The sequence below is a fragment of the Lucilia sericata genome, unplaced genomic scaffold (assembly GCF_015586225.1).
Source record: "Lucilia sericata isolate MDLA Ls3-8-SP2 unplaced genomic scaffold, ASM1558622v1 Contig001279F_arrow, whole genome shotgun sequence".
NCBI lineage: Eukaryota > Metazoa > Arthropoda > Insecta > Diptera > Calliphoridae > Lucilia > Lucilia sericata.
In genome coordinates, this window is record NW_023995230.1 from 57,047 (window position 1) to 82,876 (window position 25,830).

General features: G+C 32.3%; 1 protein-coding gene across 1 annotated transcript in view; it reads right to left on the minus strand.

The window, feature by feature from the left end:
• LOC119610798 (Down syndrome cell adhesion molecule-like protein Dscam2) overlaps positions 1-25,830 on the minus strand; it is an 84,994-nt gene that overhangs the window by 23,222 nt on the left and 35,942 nt on the right. The window contains 5 exon segments of the mRNA XM_037966151.1: positions 9,878-10,168; positions 10,640-10,912; positions 13,509-13,660; positions 24,353-24,497; positions 24,746-25,194. Coding sequence (XP_037822079.1) covers positions 9,878-10,168; positions 10,640-10,912; positions 13,509-13,660; positions 24,353-24,497; positions 24,746-25,194 — 1,310 coding nt within the window.

A 25,830-nucleotide genomic window follows, 5' to 3' on the forward strand; every position in this document is an offset into this window, starting at 1 on the left:
AAGAATTTTCTTCATATGAAACTTATTTATGTCGAATTTTAGTTTTCCGGGGGGCACTTGTATGGGGGCTATGCAAAACGTAGACCGATATTGCCCACTGACAATATAAAACAAACCTTACCTATAAGAAATATTTGTGGAAAATTTTAACTCTCTAGCTATTTCCCTTCGGACTCTATCATACTTTTAACAGACAGATAGACAGACAGACAGACAGACAGACAGACAGACAGATAGACAGACAGACGGACAGACAGACGGACAGACATGGCTAGAAATTTCTATAAAGAAAAGTTTACTAAACATTTTTTATTGAAAGAAAACGTTTCTGTAAAAAGAGAAAATTTGTAGAAAAAGTTTTTTTTTCTAAAAAATTTGTAAAAAGAAATTTTTTCCTAAAATGTTCTATAAAAAGTAAAATTACGCAAAAATTTTCTGTAAAATGCGAATTTTCTATATTTTTGGAAATTTTCTATGGAAATAAAATAAATCTTCTATAAAAAGATAACTTTTCGGAAAATTTTCTATAAAAAGAGAAAATTTCAATAAATGTTCTATAAGAAGATGAAAAAGAGAAATTAAGTGTCTATAAAAGGGAAATTTTCTTTAACATCTTAAACATTATTGTTCTTTAAAAGGAAACATTTTTATAGAAATAATTTTCGTTCGAAAATTTCTTTTCATTTTAGTTCTATTCAGTAAACATGAAGTGTCGTCTTCGCAAGAAGAGCAAGCAAGCGAGAGTATAATAAGCTATTAGATCTATAATGATGGACCCACAGCACGTTAGTCTTTCATGTGAAGGAAATTAAATAATTTTGAGAATATGGATGAGAAAAGCTTGATATCACATAACTTATATATTTCGATCATCAAATGATAGTTGTCGAGAAATAACACTGAAATATAAATATAAGACACTCAAAATGTTAAATTTAGAGGCATTCCTACACGCCAAAATTGAGCATTGACGTTTCTCTGTGACATTTGAAAGGTTGAAATTTTACTTAAAGTTTTATTTGCCGTTCAAAATGGTCATGTTTGTTACTTGTTGTAAAATGTGCACTATCGTAATTATATTTTAAGCTACATGTTTCAATTCGTAGCAAAACTAACTGTTCCATATCCTCATAATCAAATATTTAGGTCAATAATTTAAAATTCCTCACAAAAAGTTACAACACATTTCATTTTTTCATTTAATTCTACTTTTTTTTTTTCTCGTTCTCTTGTTTTGTAAATTATTTATGAATAATATAAATGTGTAAGCATTTGTTTTTCAGAGAATATTATGACTAAAATATTAATGAATAAAATTAAAAAAAAAGAACAAAATACAATTAGGCGCGCAAATAAAAAATTAATGCAACCAATTATTTATTAAAATTGTTTTTCAAACAACTAAAATACATTGAATGGAGAATGTTATTTAAGCAAAAGTTACATGAATATTAATAAAACTAATTTAAATGAGTGAGAGGAAGCGTGTGAAAACAAAATTATATAGCCCAGAGGAATGAATTTCTAATGTTAATGTAACGAACCATAAAGATTTTTGGAAAGTTTTGAATAAAATAAGCAAATCACTGCTCAATGTAATGACTCTGTAATGATTTCATTAAATGTACATTCTTTTGTATTACCACAGTTAAGAACAATAATTCGTTACATTAGTTTTCCTTAAAAAGTCTAAACTCCTCAGAATTTCTATTACTAGTTTTGTTTTGAAACAAAATATGCAACTCATAAATAGTTTTCTTGGAAAAATGCTGGGAATGATAATGCCAAATAATAAAAAAAACGAACAAAAAAATAACAAAAAATATATCTTAAATGCAACTGAAATGCAATAAATCAAAAATAAATAAAGCAGCTCAAAAATCAATTTAAATGCTTGAAGTAATGATAAGCTGATTAAATATTGTATGAAATTGTATAAAACTAAATATATTTGCATTGCATTTCTCTCATTAAATTTCGTTTGTAGTTGTTGAAATTATTTACTCTTTATTTAATTATTATTAAAATTAAAAATTTCCGAATTTAATGAAAGAAATTTAGTTTTGTTCTAAATTCAAATAAAATAAACATGCATTTTATAGGAACTTATTTGCCACATGCATTTGGAGGAAAGTGGGACAAATTGTGTGTAGTTGCTACATCTAATAAATGAAATTTTTAAAAACAAGCCAAAATTATTTGTAAATTAAATTTAATTTTTGTACTAAATTTTTTTGTATCTGTTTTTACTGCGAAGCTTTAAATAAATGTATAATTTAGCATTAGATCTTTTAGGATCTGATAGTTTTTTTTTTAGTAGTTTTATTAAAATAAGCATTATGTTTTTGTTGCCTTTATTTGAATTAATTAATTAAGCATTTGTTTTCATTTTTTTGTTATCAATTAATTTAGTTTGGTAAGTAGGTGGTGTTAAAAAAAGCGCTGCAATAATGTGCATAAAGCTGTTTTTTAAGTTTTTTTTTATAAATTTAAAAAGCAAACTAAAAATATATTAAATTAGGGCTAAAAATTAAAAATATTGCAATTTATTTATTTTGTGAATTACATATTTATTTATTTTTTTAAATTTTCTCATATGTATGTACGTATACGTAATATTAAATGGTACTGTACATACTTTCATATCTCATACGCACATATGTACCTATTTAATTAACAAGAAAAACATAAAATTATAGTGAACTCAACTCGAACTGAAACTGAACTGGAACTGAACTAGAACTGAACTAGAACTGAACTAACTACTGAACTAGAACTGAACTAGAACTGAACTAGAACTGAACTAGAACTGAAACTAGAACTGAACTAGAACTGAACTAGAACTGAACTAGAACTGAACTAGAACTGAACTAGAACTGAACTAGAACTGACTAGAACTGAACTAGAACTGAAACTAGAACTGAACTAAAACTGAACTAGAACTGAACTAGAACTGAACTAGAAACTGAACTAGAACTGAACTGAACTGAACTAGAACTGAACTAGAACTGAACTAGAACTGACTAGAACTGAACTAGAACTGAACTAGAACTGATAAACTGAATAGAACTGAAATAGACTGAACTAGAACTGAACTAGAACTGAACTAGAACTGAACTAGAACGAACTAGAACTGAACTAGAACTGAACTAGAACTGAACTGGAACTGAACTAAAACTGAACTAGAACTGAACTAGAACTGAACTAGAACTGAACGAGAACTGACTAGAACTGACTAGAACTGACTAGAACTGAACTAGAACTGAACTAGAACTGAACTAGAACTAACTAGAACTGAACGAGAACTGAACTAGAACTGAACTAGAACTGAACTAGAACTGAACTAGAACTGAACTAGAACTGAACTAGAACTGAACTAGAACTGAACTAGAACTGAACTAGAACTGAACTAGAACTGAACTAGAACTGAACAAGAACTGAACTAGAACTGAACTAGAACTGAACTAGAACTGAACTAAAACTGAACTAGAACTGAACTAAAACTGAACTAGAACTGAACTAGAACTGAACTAGAACTGAACTAGAACTGAACTAGAACTGAACTAGAACTGAATTAGAACTGAACTAGAACTGAACTAGAACTGAACTAGAACTGAACTAGAACTGAACTAAACTGAACTAGAACTGAACTAGAACTGAACTAGAACTGAACTAGAACTGAACTAGAACTGAACTAGAACTGAACTAGAACTGAACTAGAACTGAACTAGAACTGAACTAGAACTGAACTAGAACTGAACTAGAACTGAACTAGAACTGAACTAGAACTGAACTAGAACTGAACTAGAACTGAACTAGAACTGAACTAGAACTGAACTAGAACTGAACTAGAACTGAACTAGAACTGAACTAGAACTGAACTAGAACTGAACTAGAACTGAACTAGAACTGAACTAGAACTGAACTAGAACTGAACTAGAACTGAACTAGAACTGACTAGAACTGAACTGGAACTGAACTAGAACTGAACTAGAACTGAACTAGAACTGAACTAGAACTGAACTAGAACTGAACTAGAACTGAACTAGAACTGAACTAGAACTGAACTAGAACTGAACTAGAACTGAACTAGAACTGAACTAGAACTGAACTAGAACTGAACTAGAACTGAACTAGAACTGAACTAGAACTGAACTAGAACTGAACTAGAACTGAACTAGAACTGAACTACAACTGAACTAGAACTGAACTAGAACTGAACTAGAACTGAACTAGAACTGAACTAGAACTGAACTAGAACTGAACTAGAACTGAACTAGAACTGAACTAGAACTGAGCTAGTATTGAACTGAACTAGAATCAGTATATATTTATTTCGACTGTGTTGTATAACCGGACTACATATTAAAACTTTTGCAATTAAAATTTAATAAAATTTTAAAATTTACAAATTACAATATTTTTAATTTAAATACTTGGCGTAATTATACAAATAAAAATAAATAAAATTATTAAATACATTTTTTTAAATTTTTGTAAACTTAATAATAAGAGCGTTAAAAGCAGTGCAAAAAAAGGTTCCCTGGTGATCGGCTGTTATTTGTATTTTTTTATAAATATTTATAATTTTTATTTAATTTTTAATATTAAACCCACAGCGTGCCAAAAAGCGACTTAAGATGGGTTAATCAGTAGAAGGTCGAAGGGGGAGAGGGTTGTAAATATTTTTTTTTTTTTTTTTATATAAAACAAGTATGAAATACTTAAAGCGTTAGTTGTTTTTTATATATTTAATTTAAAGGGATATCTTTCACAATACTTAAAATCACTTAAAAAATTAATATAAATTGATAGAGGTTTTATTTTATTTAAAATTTTTATAAAAAGCACATCGAGGTTTTAGTAATAATAAAAACAATAGGTAGTTTTAATAACAAATATTTGTTTAAATTTTTTTATTGATTTTGTAGAGGTTTTTCTTTCAAAAACTTGTTTATTATTCAATAGAGAAATTTATGTTGTATTTTATGTTTAAATTTTTTAAAGTTAAACTTTTCTTGTAGAGAGGGAAATGGGGGTCAGTAAAAGCATAATGAACTTAAAAAAATATATTTTCATTAAAAAAGCTGGTGGTTATTAAAAACGATTCGAGAACAATTAATAAACAAAGAAGAGTTTTTTTTAAATAAAATTTAAATATATACGAGTATAAGTTTTAAAACTTAAAAGTTTAATTGAAATAAAGTGTTAAGTGTTTGTAATTTGTATAGAGAAAGTATGTATGTATTTTGTATAAATATTGGAAATGTATGTTTATGTAAGCTGATTTTATATAAATTATATGAACGTATGTATGTATGTGTATTTATAAGTTGTTTTTAATAGTTAAAGTTAAATATGTTGGTATTTATGAGTTATTTTGTTTAAAACAACAAAACTAAAAAAAAAGTTTAAAATTAAATAAAACTAAAACAAAATAAAACTTTATGCTTGTTGTTTCTATTGATTGATCTTTTTGTTGGTTTTTCTTTTTGAATTTTCTTTTAGGGGGAAGGTTAATCATTGTGTATACTATACCTTTGACCTGTAATGTGGCTGTATATTTTATTTCAGCTGCTGGATTTTTGGCCACACATGTATATTCACCAGAATGTGAAGCCGATAGTGAAGGTATGCTTAGTAACGAGGAATATTGATCTAACATGGTAACATTGGCCCCCAATAGATCTGGCAATGTTTCACCATCTTTGAGCCACCACAACTTGAGGGGGGCATCACCACTTGATACACCACAAACGGTGCGGGTGCGCATACCTTCAGCTAAACCATCTTGAAAGGCAAATGGTTCTATAATAGGGGGAACTGTAATAATACCAAAAAAGAGAACAGAGAAAAAACAAAATCTAAATGTCTAGTAAACAACACAATTGCAAAAAATCAATTCGTTCGTTGCCATCAAACATAACAGTTTTGTTCAATCATCCTTGTAGATTCAACAGCCATAACCGCTTCCGCTTTTATTTACTCCATTCGCAAATGACCTAAAGTTATTATGAATGAAATGTTTTATATCAATAAAACTACTTGTAAATTAACTGCAGCGCTTTCAAAAATGAATTTTTCTTTTTTAAAAAATTCATTACGAAAAAAAAATTTTAAATACATTTGTTTTTGAATATATCATAAAAATAAACACAATTACTATAAATAAATCTTCGCAGTTTTAATAAGTTTTCTTTGGTTAACGAATAAAAACGTGTATTTACATTTAAAAATATTTGCTAAAATATATAAAATCTTTAACTGAAGTATAAATACTTGAGAAATATTTAAATGAAATGTTAATTAAAACTACTTATACAGACATAACATGAAGGAAAAGTTAAAAGATTTTTTTTATAAAAAACTGTGTTTAATATTACATTTATACATATTCTAATTATAATTTTCTTTTTTTTATAATAAGATAAAAAAAGTGTTACTATAATTTGTAAGAGATTAATAATTAAAATTGTATTTGAGGTGCATACAAATTCTACTTATTTTTAAGTTTGAAGGAAAAAAATCTTAATGAAATATACAAAAACATTCATATGAGTGATAGTAATAATTTTATAAAAACATTCTATAGAACAAAATTCAAAAATTTGGGTTTTGGCAATAAATTGAAAATATAGTATACTTATGGTTTTATTTCCTCCAACATTTCTGGACTTTTCAGTGATGGTAAAAGTTCAATACATAATGTAAAGTTTTCAATTAGAACTCAACGAACTAGACTTAACTAGAACTGAACTAGAACTGAACTGAACTAGAACTAGAACTGAACTAGAACTGAACTAGAACTGAACTAGAACTGAACTAGAACTGAACTAGAACTGAACTAGAACTGAACTAGAACTGAACTAGAACTGATCTAGACTGAACTAGAACTGAACTAGAACTGAACTAGAACTGAACTAGAACTGAACTAGAACTGAACTAGAACTGAACTAGAACTGAACTAGAAACTGAACTGAACTAGAACTGAACTAGAACTGAACTAGAACTGAACTAGAACTGAACTAGAACTGAACTGAACTGAACTAGAACTGAACTAGAACTGAACTAGAACTGAACTAGAACTGAACTAGAACTGAACACTAGAACTGAACTAGAACTGAACTAGACTGAACTAGAAACTGAAACTAGAACTGAACTAGAAACTGAACTAGAACTGAACTAGAACTGAACTAGAACTGAACTAGAACTGAACTAGAACTGAACAGAACTGAACTAGAACTGAACTAGAACGGAACTAGAACTGAACTAGAACTGACTAGAACTGAACTAGAACTGAACTAGAACTGAACTAGAACTGAACTAGAACTGAACTAGAACTGAACTAGAACTGAACTAGAACTGACTAGAACTGAACTAGAACTGAACTAGAACTGAACTAGAACTGAACTAGAACTGAACTAGAACTGAACTAGAACTGAACTAGAACTGGAACTAGAACTGAACTAGAACTGAACTAGAACTGAACTAGAACTGAACTAGAACTGAACTAGAACTGAACTAGAACTGAACTAGAACTGAACTAGAACTGAACTAGAACTGAACTAGAACTGAACTAGAACTGAACTAGAACTGAACTAGAACTGACTAGAACTGAACTAGAACTGAACTAGAACTGAACTAGAACTGAACTAGAACTGAACTAGAACTGAACTAGAACTGAACTAGAACTGAACTAGAACTGAACTAGAACTGAACTAGAACTGAACTAGAACTGAACTAGAACTGAACTAGAACTGAACTAGAACTGAACTAGAACTGAACTAGAACTGAACTAGAACTGAACTAGAACTGAACTAGAACTGAACTAAACTGAACTAGAACTGAACTAGAACTGAACTAGAACTGAACTAGAACTGAACTAGAACTGAACTAGAACTGAACTAGAACTGAACTAGAACTGAACTAGAACTGAACTAGAACTGAACTAGAACTGAACTAGAACTGAACTAGAACGAACTAGAACTGAACTAGAACTGAACTAGAACTGAACTAGAACTGAACTAGAACTGAACTAGAACTGAACTAGAACTGACTAGAACTGAACTAGAACTGAACTAGAACTGAACTAGAACGGAACTAGAACGACTAGAATGACTAGAACTGAACTAGAACTGAACTAGAACTGAACTAGAACTGAACTGAACTGAACTAGAACTGAACTAGAACTGAACTAGAACTGAACTAGAACTGAACTAGAACTGAACTAGAACTGGGAACTAGAACTGAACTAGAACTGAACTAGAACTGAACTAGAACTGAACTAGAACTGAACTAGACTGAACTAAGACTGAACTAGAACTGAACTAGAACTGAACTAGAACTGAACTAGAACTGAACTAGAACTGAACTAAACTGAACTAGAACTGAACTAGAACTGACTAGAACGAACTAGAATGAACTAGAACTGAACTAGAACTGAACTAGAACTGAACTAGAACTAGAACTGAACTAGAACTGAACTAGAACTGAACTAGAACTGAACTAGAACTGAACTAGAACTGAACTAGAACTGAACTAGAACTGAACTAGAACTGAACTAGAACTGAACTAGAACTGAACTAGAACTGAACTAGAACTGAACTAGAACTGAACTAGAACTGAACTAGAACTGAACTAGAACTGAACTAGAACTGAACTAGAACTGAACTAGAACTGAACTAGAACTGAACTAGAACTGAACTAGAACTGAACTAGAACTGAACTAGAACTGAACTAGAACTGAACTAGAACTGAACTAGAACTGAACTAGAACTGAACTAGAACTGAACTAGAACTGAACTAGAACTGAACTAGAACTGAACTAGAACTGAACTAGAACTGAACTAGAACTGAACTAGAACTGAACTAGAACTGAACTAGAACTGAACTAGAACTGAACTAGAACTGAACTAGAACTGAACTAGAACTGAACTAGAACTGAACTAGAACTGAACTAGAACTGAACTAGAATGAACTGAACTAGAACTGAACTAGAACTGAACTAGAACTGAACTAGAACTGAACTAGAACTGAACTAGAACTGAACTAGAACTGAACTAGAACTGAACTAGAACTGAACTAGAACTGAACTAGAACTGAACTAGAACTGAACTAGAACTGAACTAGAACTGAACTAGAACTGAACTAGAACTGAACTAGAACTGAACTAGAACTGAACTAGAACTGAACTAGAACTGAACTAGAACTGAACTAGAACTGAACTAGAACTGAACTAGAACTGAACTAGAACTGAACTAGAACTGAACTAGAACTGAACTAGAACTGAACTAGAACTGAACTAGAACTGAACTAGAACTGAACTAGAACTGAACTAGAACTGAACTAGAACTGAACTAGAACTGAACTAGAACTGAACTAGAACTGAACTAGAACTGAACTAGAACTGAACTAGAACTGAACTAGAACTGAACTAGAACTGAACTAGAACTGAACTAGAACTGAACTAGAACTGAACTAGAAACCTGAATCTAGAACTATACTAGAACTGAACTAGAAACTGAACTAGAACAGTGACTAGAACTGAACTAGAACTGAACTAGAACTGAACTAGAACGACTAGAACTGGAAATGAAAACTAGACCTGAACGAGTAACTGAACTGGAACTGAACTAAACTGAACTAGATCTGAACCAGAACTGAACTAGAACACTGAAAGAACTGAACTAGTACTGAACAAGACCTAAAACTAAGTTGCCAGAATTTAGTTTGAACTAAAACTAAACTGTTTAAAATCTTGTTCCCCTATATTTTCAATTTATTATTTGCCACCAAAAGAAATACCCGAAAAAAATGTAAACGAACCCAAAAAAATACTCAAAAGCTTATAAAAAAAAACATTAAATTATTTGTTTACCATTAACCAATAAAGATTGTGAATTTTCCACTTCAGCTGCTGAATTGCGTACCACACACGAATAGTTTGCCCGTATGATCGATCCTAAATTTTCAATAACCAAAATACTATTGTATTGATCGACCTGTTTAACGGACATATGATGTTGAGAGGTCTCAATAGCGCGATTGTCCTTGCGCCAAGTAATAGTCAAAGGCAGATCACCCTTGACCACGGAACAGGTGAGAGAAGCGCGATCACCCATATTCAATTGTAATTGTGACGATTGGAAGGGACTTAATTTTGGTGGTACTAATAGGATAAAAAAGTTTTATTATATAAATTTAATTGCAACATAAAAGCAAAAAACATTTAAAAGCATCAAAGTGTTATATATTCAAAAAAAGTTCAAACAATAAAGTATAAATAAAATACTTAAACACATAAATAGTTTTACTGCAAAAGAGCTAGCGAAAAAAGTTTCCATATGGTTTTGAAAAAAGTTATGTATGTTGTTGGTTAAACACACAGTAAATACAACATGTATGTTGTTAAACAAAAAGTTTAAGTTTTGAAATGAATTGTTTATACAACTTCTTTTATGTTTTTATATCCTTTTTTATGACAGGTATGTTAACAAAACAATTACACGATGTTGATGGCGATGATTGTATTACTTTTCTTTGTTATTTTTTACACTCTGCTAAAAAATTTTATGATTATGATAATTGAAATAGACAAGAGAATTTAAAGTTGATTTTTCCCTAAATTGTTTATACTAACCAATAACTGTCACTTCGCCACTCCTGCGAGCACTATGGCCCTGTTTATTGCGAGCCCAGCAAGTATACACTCCCGAATCAGTACTCTTCTGCACCGGTGTTATAGTTAAGGAACCATCTGGCTGTACTCTCTGGCGGATATCATCGGGCAATTCGCGACCACCACGTTCCCAGTGAATTTCTTCGATGGGATAACCGGCTACGGGACATTTTAAATTTAAAGTTTCACCTGAGACTGCTGTTACTTTAGGAATTATGCGTATATAAGGAAGACCTGTAAATAGTTTATATAAGAAATGGTTAGATGCATCTTTATATGTAGGTATATTACACAAAAAATAAACTATAATTATTTATTTGAGTCCTAGCAATTTAAAATATTATACTCTGCCATTACGAAATTAGTTTTGCAGGTAAAATCATAAACGCTTTGTACTATTTCATAAAATAAATAGAAATAACCCGCATTTCAAATCTGTAGTTGCAAAAATATGAGATAAGTAAATACATAAGTATATGTGTATATTAGGGTATTTTTTGGCACAAGAAGTGAACTGAACTAGAGGTAGAACTAGAATCTTGAAACTGAACTAAAACTGCACTAGAACTGAACTAGAACTGAACTAGAACTGAACTAGAACTGAACTAGAACTGAACTAGAACTGAAACTGAACTGAACTAGAACTGAACTAGAACTGAACTAGAACTGAACTAATGAACTAGAACGACTAGAACTGAACTAGAGAACTGAACTAGAACTGAACTAGAACTGAACTAGAATGAACTAGACCTAGAACTTGAACTAGAACTGAACTAGAACTGAACTAGAACTGAACTAGAACTGAACTAGAACTGAACTATGAACTAGAACTGAACTAGAACTGAACTAGAACTGAACTAGAACTGAACTAGAACTGAACTAGAACTGAACTAGAACTGAACTAGAACTGACTAGAACTGAACTAGAACTGAACTAGAACTGAACTAGAACTGAACTAGAACTGAACTAGAACTGAACTAGAATGAACTAGAACTGAACTAGAACTGAACTAGAACTGAACTAGAACTGACTAGAACTGAACTAGAACTGAACTAGAACTGAACTAGAACTGAACTAGAACTGAACTAGAACTGACTAGAACTGAAACTAGAACTGAACTAGAACTGAACTAGAACTGAACTAGAACTGAACTAGAACTGAACTAGAACTGAACTAGAACTGAACTAGAACTGAACTAGAACTGAACTAGAACTGAACTAGAACTGAACTAGAACTGAACTAGAACTGAACTAGAACTGAACTAGAACTGAACTAGAACTGAACTAGAACTGAAACTAGAACTGAACTAGAACTGAACTGAACTGAAATAGAACTGATATGTACTAGAACTGAACTAGAACTGAACTAGAACTGAACTAGAACTGAACTAGAACTGAACTAGAACTGAACTAGAACTGAACTAGAACTGAACTAGAACTGAACTAGAACTGAACTAGAACTGAACTAGAACTGAACTAGAACTGAACTAGAACTGAACTAGAACTGAAATAGAACTGAAATAGAACTGAATAGAACTGAACTAGAACTGAAATAGAACTGAACTAGAACTGAACTAGAACTGAACTAGAACTGAACTAGAAACTGAACTAGAACTGAAATAGAACTGAAATAGAACTGAAATAGAACTGAAATAGAACTGAACTAGAACTGAACTAGAACTGAACTAGAACTGAACTAGAACTGAACTAGAACTGAAATAGAACTGAAATAGAACTGAAATAGAACTGAACTAGAACTGAACTAGAACAGAATAATTTGGATAAATTTCATATCCTTAAATTCTCACCTCTAGTCAGACGGACAGACAAACGTTTTGATGTTGCATTTATATAAAAAGACACCCTAATGTACATACAGACGTGCACATCATTCCATTTAAACCACACTAAACACATGAACTTACACACAACTCCCGAGTTTATGTGAGTGTGAAAAACGACACAAACACAAATGAAAAAAAAAAAGACAGAAAGAAATCAGAGAATAATTTGTATGACCAGCTAAAAGGGACAGTTTAGATTTCTTTTCCAATGCAAACAACTACAAATGTAATTTTTATCTATATAGGCCAAATGTACATATATAAAAAAGTATGTATGTGTTTGCAGAAAAATATGTGATTGTTTGTATATAAGTACTTGTTCATACATATACGTATAGAAAATATAGTGCAACCTGTAAATATGTGTTTATTGGTTTTTGTGTGGAAGTCTATATACAATATGTATGTATGTGAAAAACATTTGCAACAAACAGAAAAAATAACAACCATTTATGACATTTAAAAATGTCACAAAAGTTTCATAAAAAATTTAAAACATCCTTATTTACAGAAAAATGAAATGTGTTACAAAAACTAACAGAGTTTTAAATAACACACTCGAATACATAAATATAAATAGTATGTATGTATATCAAACACGAAAAACATATTTTGTGTAATTTAACCTATAAATAGGATGTTACAGAAGCAGATATTTCAACCTAAAAACTTTTAAGTAAAATATCATCTAGACAGTATTACTGTAAGCAAATATATACTAAATCGGTAAACAAAGGAAATCTATGAAAGTAAACTAGTACTGAGGTAGTTTTACAACACTTATTGTCCTACCCTTTTAAATTTCAACATTTTCCCTTTAGCTTATAAAAACATTTTTTATAAATTCCGTATAAATATGAAATTTCAACAAATGCTGTTATTGTTCTCTTTTTTTGTATTTATTTGTAACAAATGCTTTAAAAATGCTAATTTCAGCAAAAAGTAAAAAAATAGTGAAACTAAAACTTTGCCCAAATATTAACTTACCATAAATATTTAAACGTGCTGCATGTTGCACTCTCCCAGCTCGATTTTCAGCAATACATGCATACTCGCCCCCATCCTCTACCATAACATGTGTGATATTAACATGACTGATTACATCACCGTGAACGGTGATATACTGTCCCATCATAAATCTGTTTTAAATAAAATGAAATAGAAAAATAAGGCGAATTTTAAATTAAATTGTACAAATATTAATCGGTATGTTACAGTTATGTGTAAAATGGAATTTAATGAAAACATATTCAATGTATATTATAAAATATTTTTTATAAGAAAGAAACAAATTAAACAATTAATGGATAGGGTTTAAAGTTCCAATACAGCTTTTCGAACTAGAACTGAACTAGAACTGAACTAGAACTGAACTAGAACTGAACTAGAACTGAACTAGAACTGAACTAGAACTGAACTAGAACTGAACTAGAACTGAACTAGAACTGAACTAGAACTACGAACTGAACTAGAACTGAACTAGAACTGAACTAGAACTGAACTAGAACTGAACTAGAACTGAACTAGAACTGAACTAGAACTGAACTAGAACTGAACTAGAACTGAACTAGACTGAACTAGATACTGAACTAGAACTGAACTAGAACTGAACTAGAACTGAACTAGAACTGAACTAGAACTGAACTAGAACTGAACTAGAACTGAACTAGAACTGAACTAGAACTGAACTAGAACTGAACTAGAACTGAACTAGAACTGAACTAGAACTGAACTAGAACTGAACTAGAACTGAACTAGAACTGAACTAGAACTGAAACTAGAACTGAACTAGAACTGAACTAGAACTGAACTAGAACTGAACTAGAAACTGAACTAGAACTGAACTAGAACTGAACTAGAACTGAACTAGAACTGAACTAGAACTGAACTAGAACTGAACAGAACTGAACTAGAACTGAACTAGAACTGAACTAGAACTGAACTAGAACTGAACTAGAACTGAACTAGAACTGAACTAGAACTGAACTAGAACTGAACTAGAACTGAACTAGAACCTGAGAACTGAACACTGAACTAGAACTGAACTAGAACTGAACTAGAACTGAACTAGAACTGACTAGAACTGAACTAGAACTGAACTAGAACTGAACTAGAACTGAACTGAACTAGAACTGAACTAGAACTGAACTAGAACTGAACTAGAACTGAACTAGAACTGAACTAGAACTGAACTAGAACTGAACTAGAACTGAACTAGAACTGAACTAGAACTGAACTAGAACTGAACTAGAACTGAACTAGAACTGAACTAGAACTGAACTAGAACTGAACTAGAACTGAACTCGAACTGAACTAGAACTGAACTAGAACTGAACTAGAACTGAACTAGAACTGAACTAGAACTGAACTTGAACTGAACTAGAACTGAACTAGAACTGAACTAGAACTGAACTAGAACTGAACTAGACTGACTGAACTAGAACTGAACTAGAACTGAACTAGAACTGAACTAGAACTGAACTAGAACTGAACTAGAACTGAACTAGAACTGAACTAGAACTGAACTAAAGCTGAACTAGAGCTGAACTAGAACTGAACTAGAACTGAACTAGAACTGAACTAGAACTGAACTAGAACTGAACTAGACTGAACTAAAACTGAACTAGAACTAGAACTGAACTATAACTGAACTAGAACTGAACTAGAACTGAACTAGAACTGAACTAGAACTGAAACTAGAACTGAACTAGAACTGAACTAGAACTGAACTAGAACTGAACTAGAACTGAAATAGAACTGAACTAGAACTGTACTAGAACTGAACTAGAAATGAACTAGAACTGAACTAGAACTGAACTAGAACTGAACTAGAAACTGAACTAGAACTGAACTAGAACTGAACTAGAAATGAACTAGAACTGAACTAGAACTGAACTAGAACTGAACTAGAAATGAACTAGAACTGAACTAGAAATGAACTAGAACTGAACTAGAACTGAACTAGAACTGAACTAGAAACTGAACTAGAACTGAACTAGAACTGAAATAGAACTGGACTAGAATACTAGAACTAGACTGAACTAGAACTGAACTAGAACTGAACTAGAACTGAACTAGAACTGAACTGAACTAGAACTGAACTAGAACTGAACTAGAACTGAACTAGAACTGAACTAGAACTGAACTAGAACTGAACTAGAACTGAACTAGAACTGAACTAGAACTGAACTAGAACTGAACTAGAACTGAACTAGAACTGAACTAGAACTGAACTAGAACTGAACTACAACTGAACTAGAACTGAACTAGAACTGAACTAGAACTGAACTAGAACTGAACTAGAACTGAACTAGAACTGAACTAGAACTGAACTAGAACTGAACTAGAACTGAACTAGAACTGAACTAGAACTGAACTAGAACTGAACTAGAACTGAACTAGAACTGAACTAGAACTGAACTAGAACTGAACTAAACTGAACTAGAACTGAACTAGAACTGAACTAGAACTGAACTAGAACTGAACTAGAACTGAACTAGAACTGAACTAGAACTGAACTAGAACTGACTAGAACTGAACTAGAACTGAACTAGAACTGAACTAGAACTGAACTAGAACTGAACTAGAACTGAACTAGAACTGAACTAGAACTGAACTAGAACTGAACTAGAACTGAACTAGAACTGAACTAGAACTGAACTAGAACTGAACTAGAACTGAACTAGAACTGAACTAGAACTGAACTAGAACTGAACTAGAACTGAACTAGAACTGAACTAGAACTGAACTAGAACTGAACTAGAACTGAACTAGAACTGAACTAGAACTGAACTAGAGCTGAACTAGAACTGAAATAGAACTGAACTAGAACTGAACTAGAACTGAACTAGAACTGAACTAGAACTGAACTAGAACTGAACTAGAACTGAACTAGAACTGAACTAGAACTGAACTAGAACTGAACTAGAACTGAACTAAAACTGAACATTAAAATTAGTTATACATTACTTTTACATGGACCTATTTTGATCTCCTTCAGATGATCAATTTGTTGTCAATTGATCGCTCTAATATAGCTGTTTTAATAGAAAATCGGTCATTAATCCAAGATTTCGTTAAAGCCCACAAGCTGATCTAATGTTCGAGTTCAGTAAACCACGTTTCATATTAATAATAAGATTCTTAAATTTAAAAGATTGATTTCTGGTTCCCTTATAAGGATGTCTTCCGCAATTCACTGTTCCAAGGTATTTTAGTGTTTTAATTTAATATTCTCTTAAATACGAATAAAACAACTTATAGTATTAAAATATTGAAGCAAAGAAAATTATTGCTTTAAGCCACTGCTAGAAAATATAAATAAAAATAAAAAGTCCTATGACAGAATAAAAACTCCACTAAATATTTACAGAGGCCCACAACTTCAACATCAACAGCAGCAAATAATTTTAATTAAAACTTAAACCAACATACAGTCGCAGTCATAGTCACAGTGAAAGCGTGACGTTAAGGCAACAGTATTGAAGTTTTTTTTTTTTTTTTTTTTTTTGTTATTTTGTTTACATGTTCTTTATTTCTCTCGGTTTGTACATGTACTTTTGACTAGAGTTGCCAGATAACAATGTATTAATTATTTCTACAGAAAATCTTAAACTTTGCGGATAATACTATAGATCGGGTTCTTAGTAGTTGGAACTGATAACATCTAAGTTGATTTTATATACATATATCATAAACGGTGACTTAGTTCAGTCAGAACGATCTTTAAAAAATGTGTTCTATAAACCCGGCAACTCTTTTCACTGTATATTTATACAGCCATTCACTCTTCTATGGTTTACGAATATGAAGGGGGTAATTAAAAATTCGTAAGTACCTTTACTTTTTTTTCGTCTCCATTTCTGTTTTTATTTTTCTTTATCCTCTATGTTTTTCTTCGCTGTTGCTCTTACTTTAGGCTCTTATATACGACTGGGTATATATCCCATTCCTTTCAGACATTTTTACACATATTTTTTTTTTTAGTTTTCATAGGCTTACTCAGAAAGTTTCTTGTTTGTCTTTTTATTTTATAAATTTTGTTGGATTTTTCTATTTTATGAGTTGCGTTCAGAGTAACTATTAAAAGCATTTATTAAGATAAATCTACAATAATTACATAAATATCCATGTGTAGATATAAACAGTTAAATCCGCAATAGTTGTGTAGACTTATGTATGTAGTTTTAATCAGCTTAAAATTTTTCATTTATAAGTTTATATCATTCTGTGATGTTTTGCTAGAAATTTTATTGATCCTACAAAAACCTGAGTTTATGTAAATTTATTTGCCATCAACTCAACCTCCGGTTAGCGTTTAACCGGTAGATATTTTGTTGATTAAAACAATTATTCTACGAATACTGTCAATATAACGTTTCGATTAAAAAACAAGTAATAAGTAATGGGCATGACCGACTATATGAACATAATTATGACCTCAAAAACCCGATTTCTGCCATTTTCAATAGCTTTCGTCCTTGGAGCAAAAGAGGTATACTTCGCAAATTTCATCAAAAATTGTCTTGAAAATTGCGACCTGTATCATGTGCAAAAGTTTTAAATGGACACATAGTCGGACGGATGGACATACGGATGGACGGACGGACAGACAGATAGTCAAACGGACAGACAAGATGTTTATGTGCTTAACGTGAATACCTGCCTTGACGGCCTTATTTCACGGTGGTCTTTTTCACTCACTGGATAGACTTTAGACGGTCTACCACTCGCCTCTGAATCCTTCTATGAAGTTTTTGTAGATGGCTTTGCCGGTCCAAGTACAAGCACTTCGCTGAAGTACTCGAGCTATATAATCTCTTGCCATAGTATCCCCGTTGCGAAATGACAGGCAGCATTGAATCAATCCCAAATCAAACCCCGACAAGGAAAAAGCAATCATTGGTCTAAAGTCAATAGAAGGAGAGACAGCCCCAAGATCAGATGAAATCAATCTTCCGGTATACTGGAAGGTGACCACCCTTGTGTTGTCATGAAAGATTGCATTATTTAAAATGCAATCCCCATCAACTGATGACCCATTCCAGTACATTCCTTAACCTTTTAAATCCCGCGCAACCACACTACTGAAATGGCCCTGTTGATTCCGTAACAGCACCTAGAGTCGTATTTGATAGTCCGAAATACCCAGCCAATAAATCAGGATCCCTCTGTATGTCAGATAATGTGACAAAGAATAATAATGTGACAATTGGGTCAATTCGAACCCAATAATTGCCCCGACAAGTTGAGTGGCAGCTCTCAACCAAAAGTCGCGTAGCATGAAGCAATATGCAACCTGTTGAGATGGCAACAGCACCGAGAACTTCTCTGAAGTAAAAGGTCTACTAAATCAGAACTAATCACCTGTTGAGTAACAGTTCTCAACCATAAGTCGCGTAGCATGACACAATATCCAACCTGTTGAGATGGCAACAGCACCGATAACTTCCCTGAAGTAAACGGTCTACTAAGTCAGTACTTGTCTCCAGCCCGACAGAGGAGCCTTTCGCGATCGTTCACCAACATCGTTCGATCGTTCACCAAATTACATCTGTTCCATTCTCAGATCATAAAGAACAATCTACGGAATGACAGGCAACTACCAAGTGTCTACCTGAAAATTCCCCAACCTATACTAGCGCCTTACTACGCGAAGGGTAAGAGATACTCAACGTGTTCAGGAATCTGGCATAAGTTGCTCTGTCACATCACCTAGTTACATCTGTTAGCAACTGATAGCAACAGCACAGGAGAGAGAATCCAGGCATATATGGCATAGGATATATGAGTTCGTACACCAATAATCTCTCCCCTCGAATATGGGTTTAAACCACAGCCACTACGTGGATCCCGAAGGAACTTCAACCAACTAACCAGCCAGGAGAAGTCCTGCGGGCAACTGGCCACCCGTAGTGCCAGATTATATGGTGGTCTGGTTCGACCCCATGCCAAATTATTCCAAGGAAAGGCCAAGAATACATTTGATCATTACCAGTTTATAGTCCTGGCAGACTAGAGGTATTGGTAGCACCTCATTTCCCAAGCTGGAGATTTCACCAAGGTAACATGCCCCCGGGTCGCGACGGTCGGACAATCGGACATAGTTTAATCGACTTAGTAATCGACATAGTACAACAGTACCTACCTGTAAGGTACTACATGACCTCAATATTCGCGGCAACATAGGAATTTTTCATTAAACTCTTATAATACCTCTTCCGTATTAGTTAGACAAAGCTAGAAGGATCTGTCAAGCTGGGTCGCCTGTCTGACATTACCCTTGTTTGAGTACCTGCACATTGGGACTATTATGGAAATGAATAGGCAGGCGGGATCTGCTCTTGATTCTCCAACTGGGTTCTTGGCAGTTACTTCCTGGTTTCTTGGCAGTTACTTACTTGGTGTGATATCTAGGTCGGCTACAGACTGGATCTAATACTATACAATACTACATCTGACGAGCATATTCGACTCTACTTGATTTTTCGTGCGCACGTTAAATAGCAAGCTCCTAGAAATCAGAGTCGGTAAATTATATATAACTTTATGTTACGATCTAAGATAACCGTTAGTTTTAATGATTTTCACAATTTTTGTATTTTCGCTGCTTTTAAATTCTAAGAATCAGCGCAAACTGTAATCATATTATGCCATAAGTATAATCTTTTTAGGCTTAACTATGATAAAGGTAAAAACCAAAAAAAAAAAAGCAAAATGAAAAAATGCAGATGTACATAATATGTATTTAAATGAATTTATGGCTATAATTTATAAAAGGATTAAAAAGGAAACATGATTACATTTTAAAAATTTTAGTTAAAAAAACATTTACAAATTTAATGAATATTTTTGGTTTTATGCATCAAATTTCATTTATTGTCAATACTTTAATTATAGAAATATAAAATTACAATTAAAGGTAAACTTTAATATTATTTGTATTTCATTTCCAATTTTCATTTGTATGCAATTACCCAAATATTACTTTGTATGATGATAACGCGCCCTACACAAAAGAACCATTTCAATTAATTTGTTTGTAACTAGAAACCATTAAATAGAAACTGAAATAGCTTTATCAAACATTTACCACTTCTACTGCTACTCGCATAATTAATAACGTTTGTTAAACAAATACACTTGAATACAAGCACTTGCATATATTGGAATATTAGGGTGGTTCAGTTAAGATTATTATCAATTCTAGGTAAAATCATGAACTAATATTGGCCCTTACCGAGAAAACATTTTAATAGAAAATATTTTTGAAAAATTTTAGTCCTCTAGCTGCATTCTTTCGAATCATATTGTGCTTTCAACATACAGACAGACTGATGGATATGGTTAGAACGCCTTAGAATCTAGTGAGGACCCCAAATATACAAACCCATATAGTTTTGTGGATCTATTTATAATTTGTTTAAAAATTTACTTCACCGATCGCTCTATTCTAGAAAAGAGGACAGATCCTTGTAACATATAGAGGGATATATTTTAATTCCTTTAATAACATTGACAATTTTTAGGAACCCTCTTAATCGGTAAGTACCTACGTATGTCTTACAAATATCAAGACTACAATTGGTAATTAAATACACATGTGTATGTGTAAGTAAGTACATTTTCACAATTAAAAAAGTTTCTATAAACAAGCGGTGGAGGAGGTTGATACATACATATGTAGATGTAGTTAGATGCACCAATACTAAAGGTTATGTTTTAATTGTTAAAGTACTTAAACTTTTTATGGAGGCACTGAAATGTTTATGGAAAATATGTATGTATTCCAACTAGTTTCTAAGGGTTAGTTGTAGTATGTTCATACATACATATGTATGTATTGCAGTGTACTGTTTGAAGGTGGAAATGTATGCATTTAGTTATTTGTATTAGTGGGCATTAATATATGTATATGGCTTCTTCGAATTAAAGAGTTAAGTTGTTTAAACTAAACAAAGTTAAAAAAAAACTATTACAAAATGCAATAGTTAAAGCTTTGAAAATAATACTACAGATTAGTTTTGGCATAGGAATAGTGCAATGAAATGTATGGGTATTTAGTTATATAGTTTATGGGGGTAAAATGATTTTGTCATTCCGTATGTAACACATCGAAATATTGTTCATAGACTACATAAAGTATATATATTCTGGGTCCTCGTAAGATTCTAACCCCCATTAATACAACTTGGCAATAACTAAAGATAGGATAATGTACATAACTCGTTTCTAGCCACTTTAATTGTTCTATCCTTAAAGAATATCGATAAAGCACACGGAGACTTTTCCTCCCGCTTATCCTCCCATATACATAAGTATAATAATGAGAAATAAATTATCGCAATTATAAAATCCTACATTTAGTTATTGCCAAGGCGATCTAGCTATGTCCGTCCTTCTATGTGTTGTTGGCACGATAGCGTTCACAAAAAAAGAGATGGTGAGATAAAATTTTCTCAAAATATTCTTTATTGATCAGAAAATTATTATAATGATCATTTGTAGCTTAAATATAACTATACAGCATTATAATAATACCTAATAATACCTAATTTTAAAGGGATCGGTTCATGATATAAGGTCCCCATCATATAAGGTCCCCTGTAGAAATGACTATAACGCTCATTATCGGCTTAGAGATAACTGTATGGCGACAAAATTCGACAAAAACGGGTTTTGTATGATCCCAAATCTCTCTACCAACGACCCTATCCCCATAAAAGATCCCCTTTTGGTTTCAAAGTATGACTACAAATATGAAATTCACGTAAACATGACTATGAACCGAAAACGTTCTACCAAAATTTTGCGAGGATCAGTCTATAATTGACCCTACACCCTGTATAAGAGAAATGACTTTAACGCTCATTACTGGCTTAAAAATACGAGCACAACGATGAAATTCGACATAAACTATTTTTGTATGAGCTAAAATCTCTGTGCCAAATTTTATAAGAATCGGTCCACAAGTGACTCTAAATTGACCCCAGCCCACAAAAAATCAGAATATGTCTTTAACGCTCAATACTGGCTTAAAGCGATAAAAATTCAACTCCAGATATAATAACACAAATTTCTTAAATTACAAAATTTTCACGAATTTTGATGAAATGTTGGTCCCAGGTCCATTCTGAGTACATTTTCGGAAGGTGAGTTTCCAGCAAGATTTGGCCAGTAGTTTTCGAGATTAAAGCAAACAAAAAAATGAATTTGAAACTTTGTTGTAGTATGGGTCCTAGGTCCAACATTCATCAAAATTTTCTTCAAACTCTGGAACTACTGGCCGAATCTGACTGAAAACTAGTCAAATCCCATGCTGAATCCAGAATGGATCTGGTACCAATATTCCATCAAAATTCCAAAAATTTTTTTTTTATATTAAGCAATTTGCGATATTATATTGAGGTCTTGAAGCCTAGAGCTGCAAAAATTTCACATTCAGGATTAGTACTTAAACTGAATTCGAAAATGAACTCATAGTAGACCTGAGACCAATATTTCATCTCAATTTCCGAAGAAAATTTCAGACCGATTTTACTATAAAATATTTTATGTTATCTCGAAATTTTTTAAAATTTCGTCTACTTTTAAGGGTCCTTGACTTGACTATTGTAAATATTTGCTAATCAAGACTAAAAACCTATAAATTAAAAATATGATATGAACTGAAATTTCGTAGAATAATTGATTCATAATTTTTGTTGGGAAATTTTTATGAAATCTTGGACATAGGTCAATTCTGAAACCATTATCGGATTCAGCATAGCTCCAGAAATAACAGCACAAATTGTTCAAAGTAATAAAATTTCGGGAATTTTCATGAAACAACGGACCTAAGTCCATTCTGTTATTTCCAAAAGTGGACCTGGGGTTAGTGTTGGACGAATATTTTTTGGTGTAACAGTCATCAGCAAAAACGCATAAAACCCTCCCCACTATAGTGGTGTATGATATAAATATAGAAAGTTAAATGATACGTGGCCTGATGTGACAAAAGTAGACTTTTCGGTGGAAATGCCCATATTTGGAACACACTGATTGCTCAACGAGATTTATAATAAATGTATTCCAGCGATATAGACTTTTTAATTTTGATACGAAAGAGGTCGCTCAAATCAGGAAAAATGTTTGAACGCGAATACATTTTTAATCAAAGTTTACTTTTCTACAGGAATGGACTGCGCTGAATCCGATTCTGTCATCAGAATTTAAGGTTAAGATATATATGTCAATGAGGAGAGTTAATAAGAAATGCTTACACCGTTATTTGAAAGTCGAGAGTTTATAAAATAAGCTGTCTTTGCAGTGTTATAAAGTCTCAAATATGGCCAAACTTTTGGACATGAAGTCTCGGAAAATTTAATCCTTTAAAAATGTATAATTTGAACAATATAGGATTGGTCCTAAGGGAATTTTGTTTAAATTAACATTACTTCAACTTGCTGCAAAATTGAAATTTAAATCTATTTGCAAACAAAAGTGTAAAATATTTACATGCATACATATGCAAAAACAAAAGTTATAGACATTGAAAAACAAATTAACATCAACACATATATACATATGTAAGTAACAAATACATACATGCATACAAAATAATGTATGCATACATGTAAAAATGTATAAAAATGCACAAATATTTGCAAGTTTCCATACAAATAAATAACAAAACTTATTTTAAACAAAAAATATACAAACTCTCTCTGTGATTTTCATTCACTCACAACTACATACACATGTGTATGTGAGTGCAAATGTATGTATGTATGTGTAAATGCATAAAAGTATTTGTTTGTTTGTTATTTCGCTCTGCATAAAAGTTCAATTACCTTCCGTTTGATGGTAGTGGAAATCCGTCCAGTGTCCATGAAATTTGTGGTGTTGGATTTCCGGCTGCTGAACATTTTAAACTTACAGCAGGACCAGGCTGTAAAGTTTGTTCAATAAAACTATAAAGCAGAACTGGTGGGGCATCTGTAAATAAACAAAACAAAACAAAAAAACGGCAAGGATTAAAAACAAAATGTTCGAGAAATAAACCAACAACGAAGAACTAAAAAGTTGAAAGTAAAGCGCCACAGTTGATAGTTAAACATGTTTTAAATGAAATGTAAAGGCAACAAGAAAAACTCAACAACTACAACAACAACAACGAAACGAAAATAAATAGTCAAATCGAGCGCAACTCTACTACAATATCAACTAAAATAGAAAATATTTACCTCCTAATTGCAATTCTGCTGTTGCTTGAAATGTATCTCCCTCTGGTCGTCGCACGACACACTGATACATACCACGATTCTCACGACTAACTCGTGGCACAATTAAAGTGTCTTCTATCCGACCAGATGATGGCAATTGACGTCCATCCTTGTACCACAATATATTTTGCATACCCACCGGACTGCCATTACTGGTGACCATGCAACGAAACTCGGCGGTGCCACCCATATGGACACTAAGAACATTTGGTTGTACTTCTACTTGTATGGGTGTGGCCACCGAAAGACGTAGCTCAGCACTTGCCTCACCACCCACATTACTTGCTGTACATTTATAGACACCGGAATCTTCACCGGTCACAGCCTCGATGGCCAATATGGGTCCCAGTAAACGTATGCGAGGACCACTTAGAACAGGCAGAGGACCAGGGCCATTGTGGGTGTACCAGCTGCAAGTAAAGAAAAAAGAGAAAGTTTTTTATTAAAACAAGATTTATTTTCTTGAACTTAATTAATTGCTAATCTGCGGAAAACTATTATATTGTAAATTTTGAATAATTATGGTCTCTTTGCAATCAGTTTTAAAATTCCGTCTATACTTATCTCATGCAAAATGCTCAGATATTACATATTAGCATCCTCTTAGGTTGTTGCCACATTTAACAACACCATCCACTATCAGAGCAGACAATTGACAAACAAATTAAAGTCAACTTAAGTGATGTGCGTCAAAGGTGTAGATAATTAATTTTAATTTCACAGATATACAAGCAGTCAATACAACACAAACAATTTAAAGTGAAGTCAATTTGTAGTCGTGAATTTTTTATATACACGTTACACTTTGTGTACTTTGACTTAATTTAAAGTGTGTACAAATTGTTTACATGCATACTTAAGGTAGCAGTAGAGGCAATATAGGTGAAACATGAATATAAGTATACTAATCGGATCAGATACACATTTGAATATATACTAGTATTTCTGCAAGAAGAAACCTTTTTTTATTTTACAAAATTAATTTCGTTGAGGCATGTGACATATAACGAAAGTCAAGAAAAAAGAGATTTTCTAAATGAGGTGTA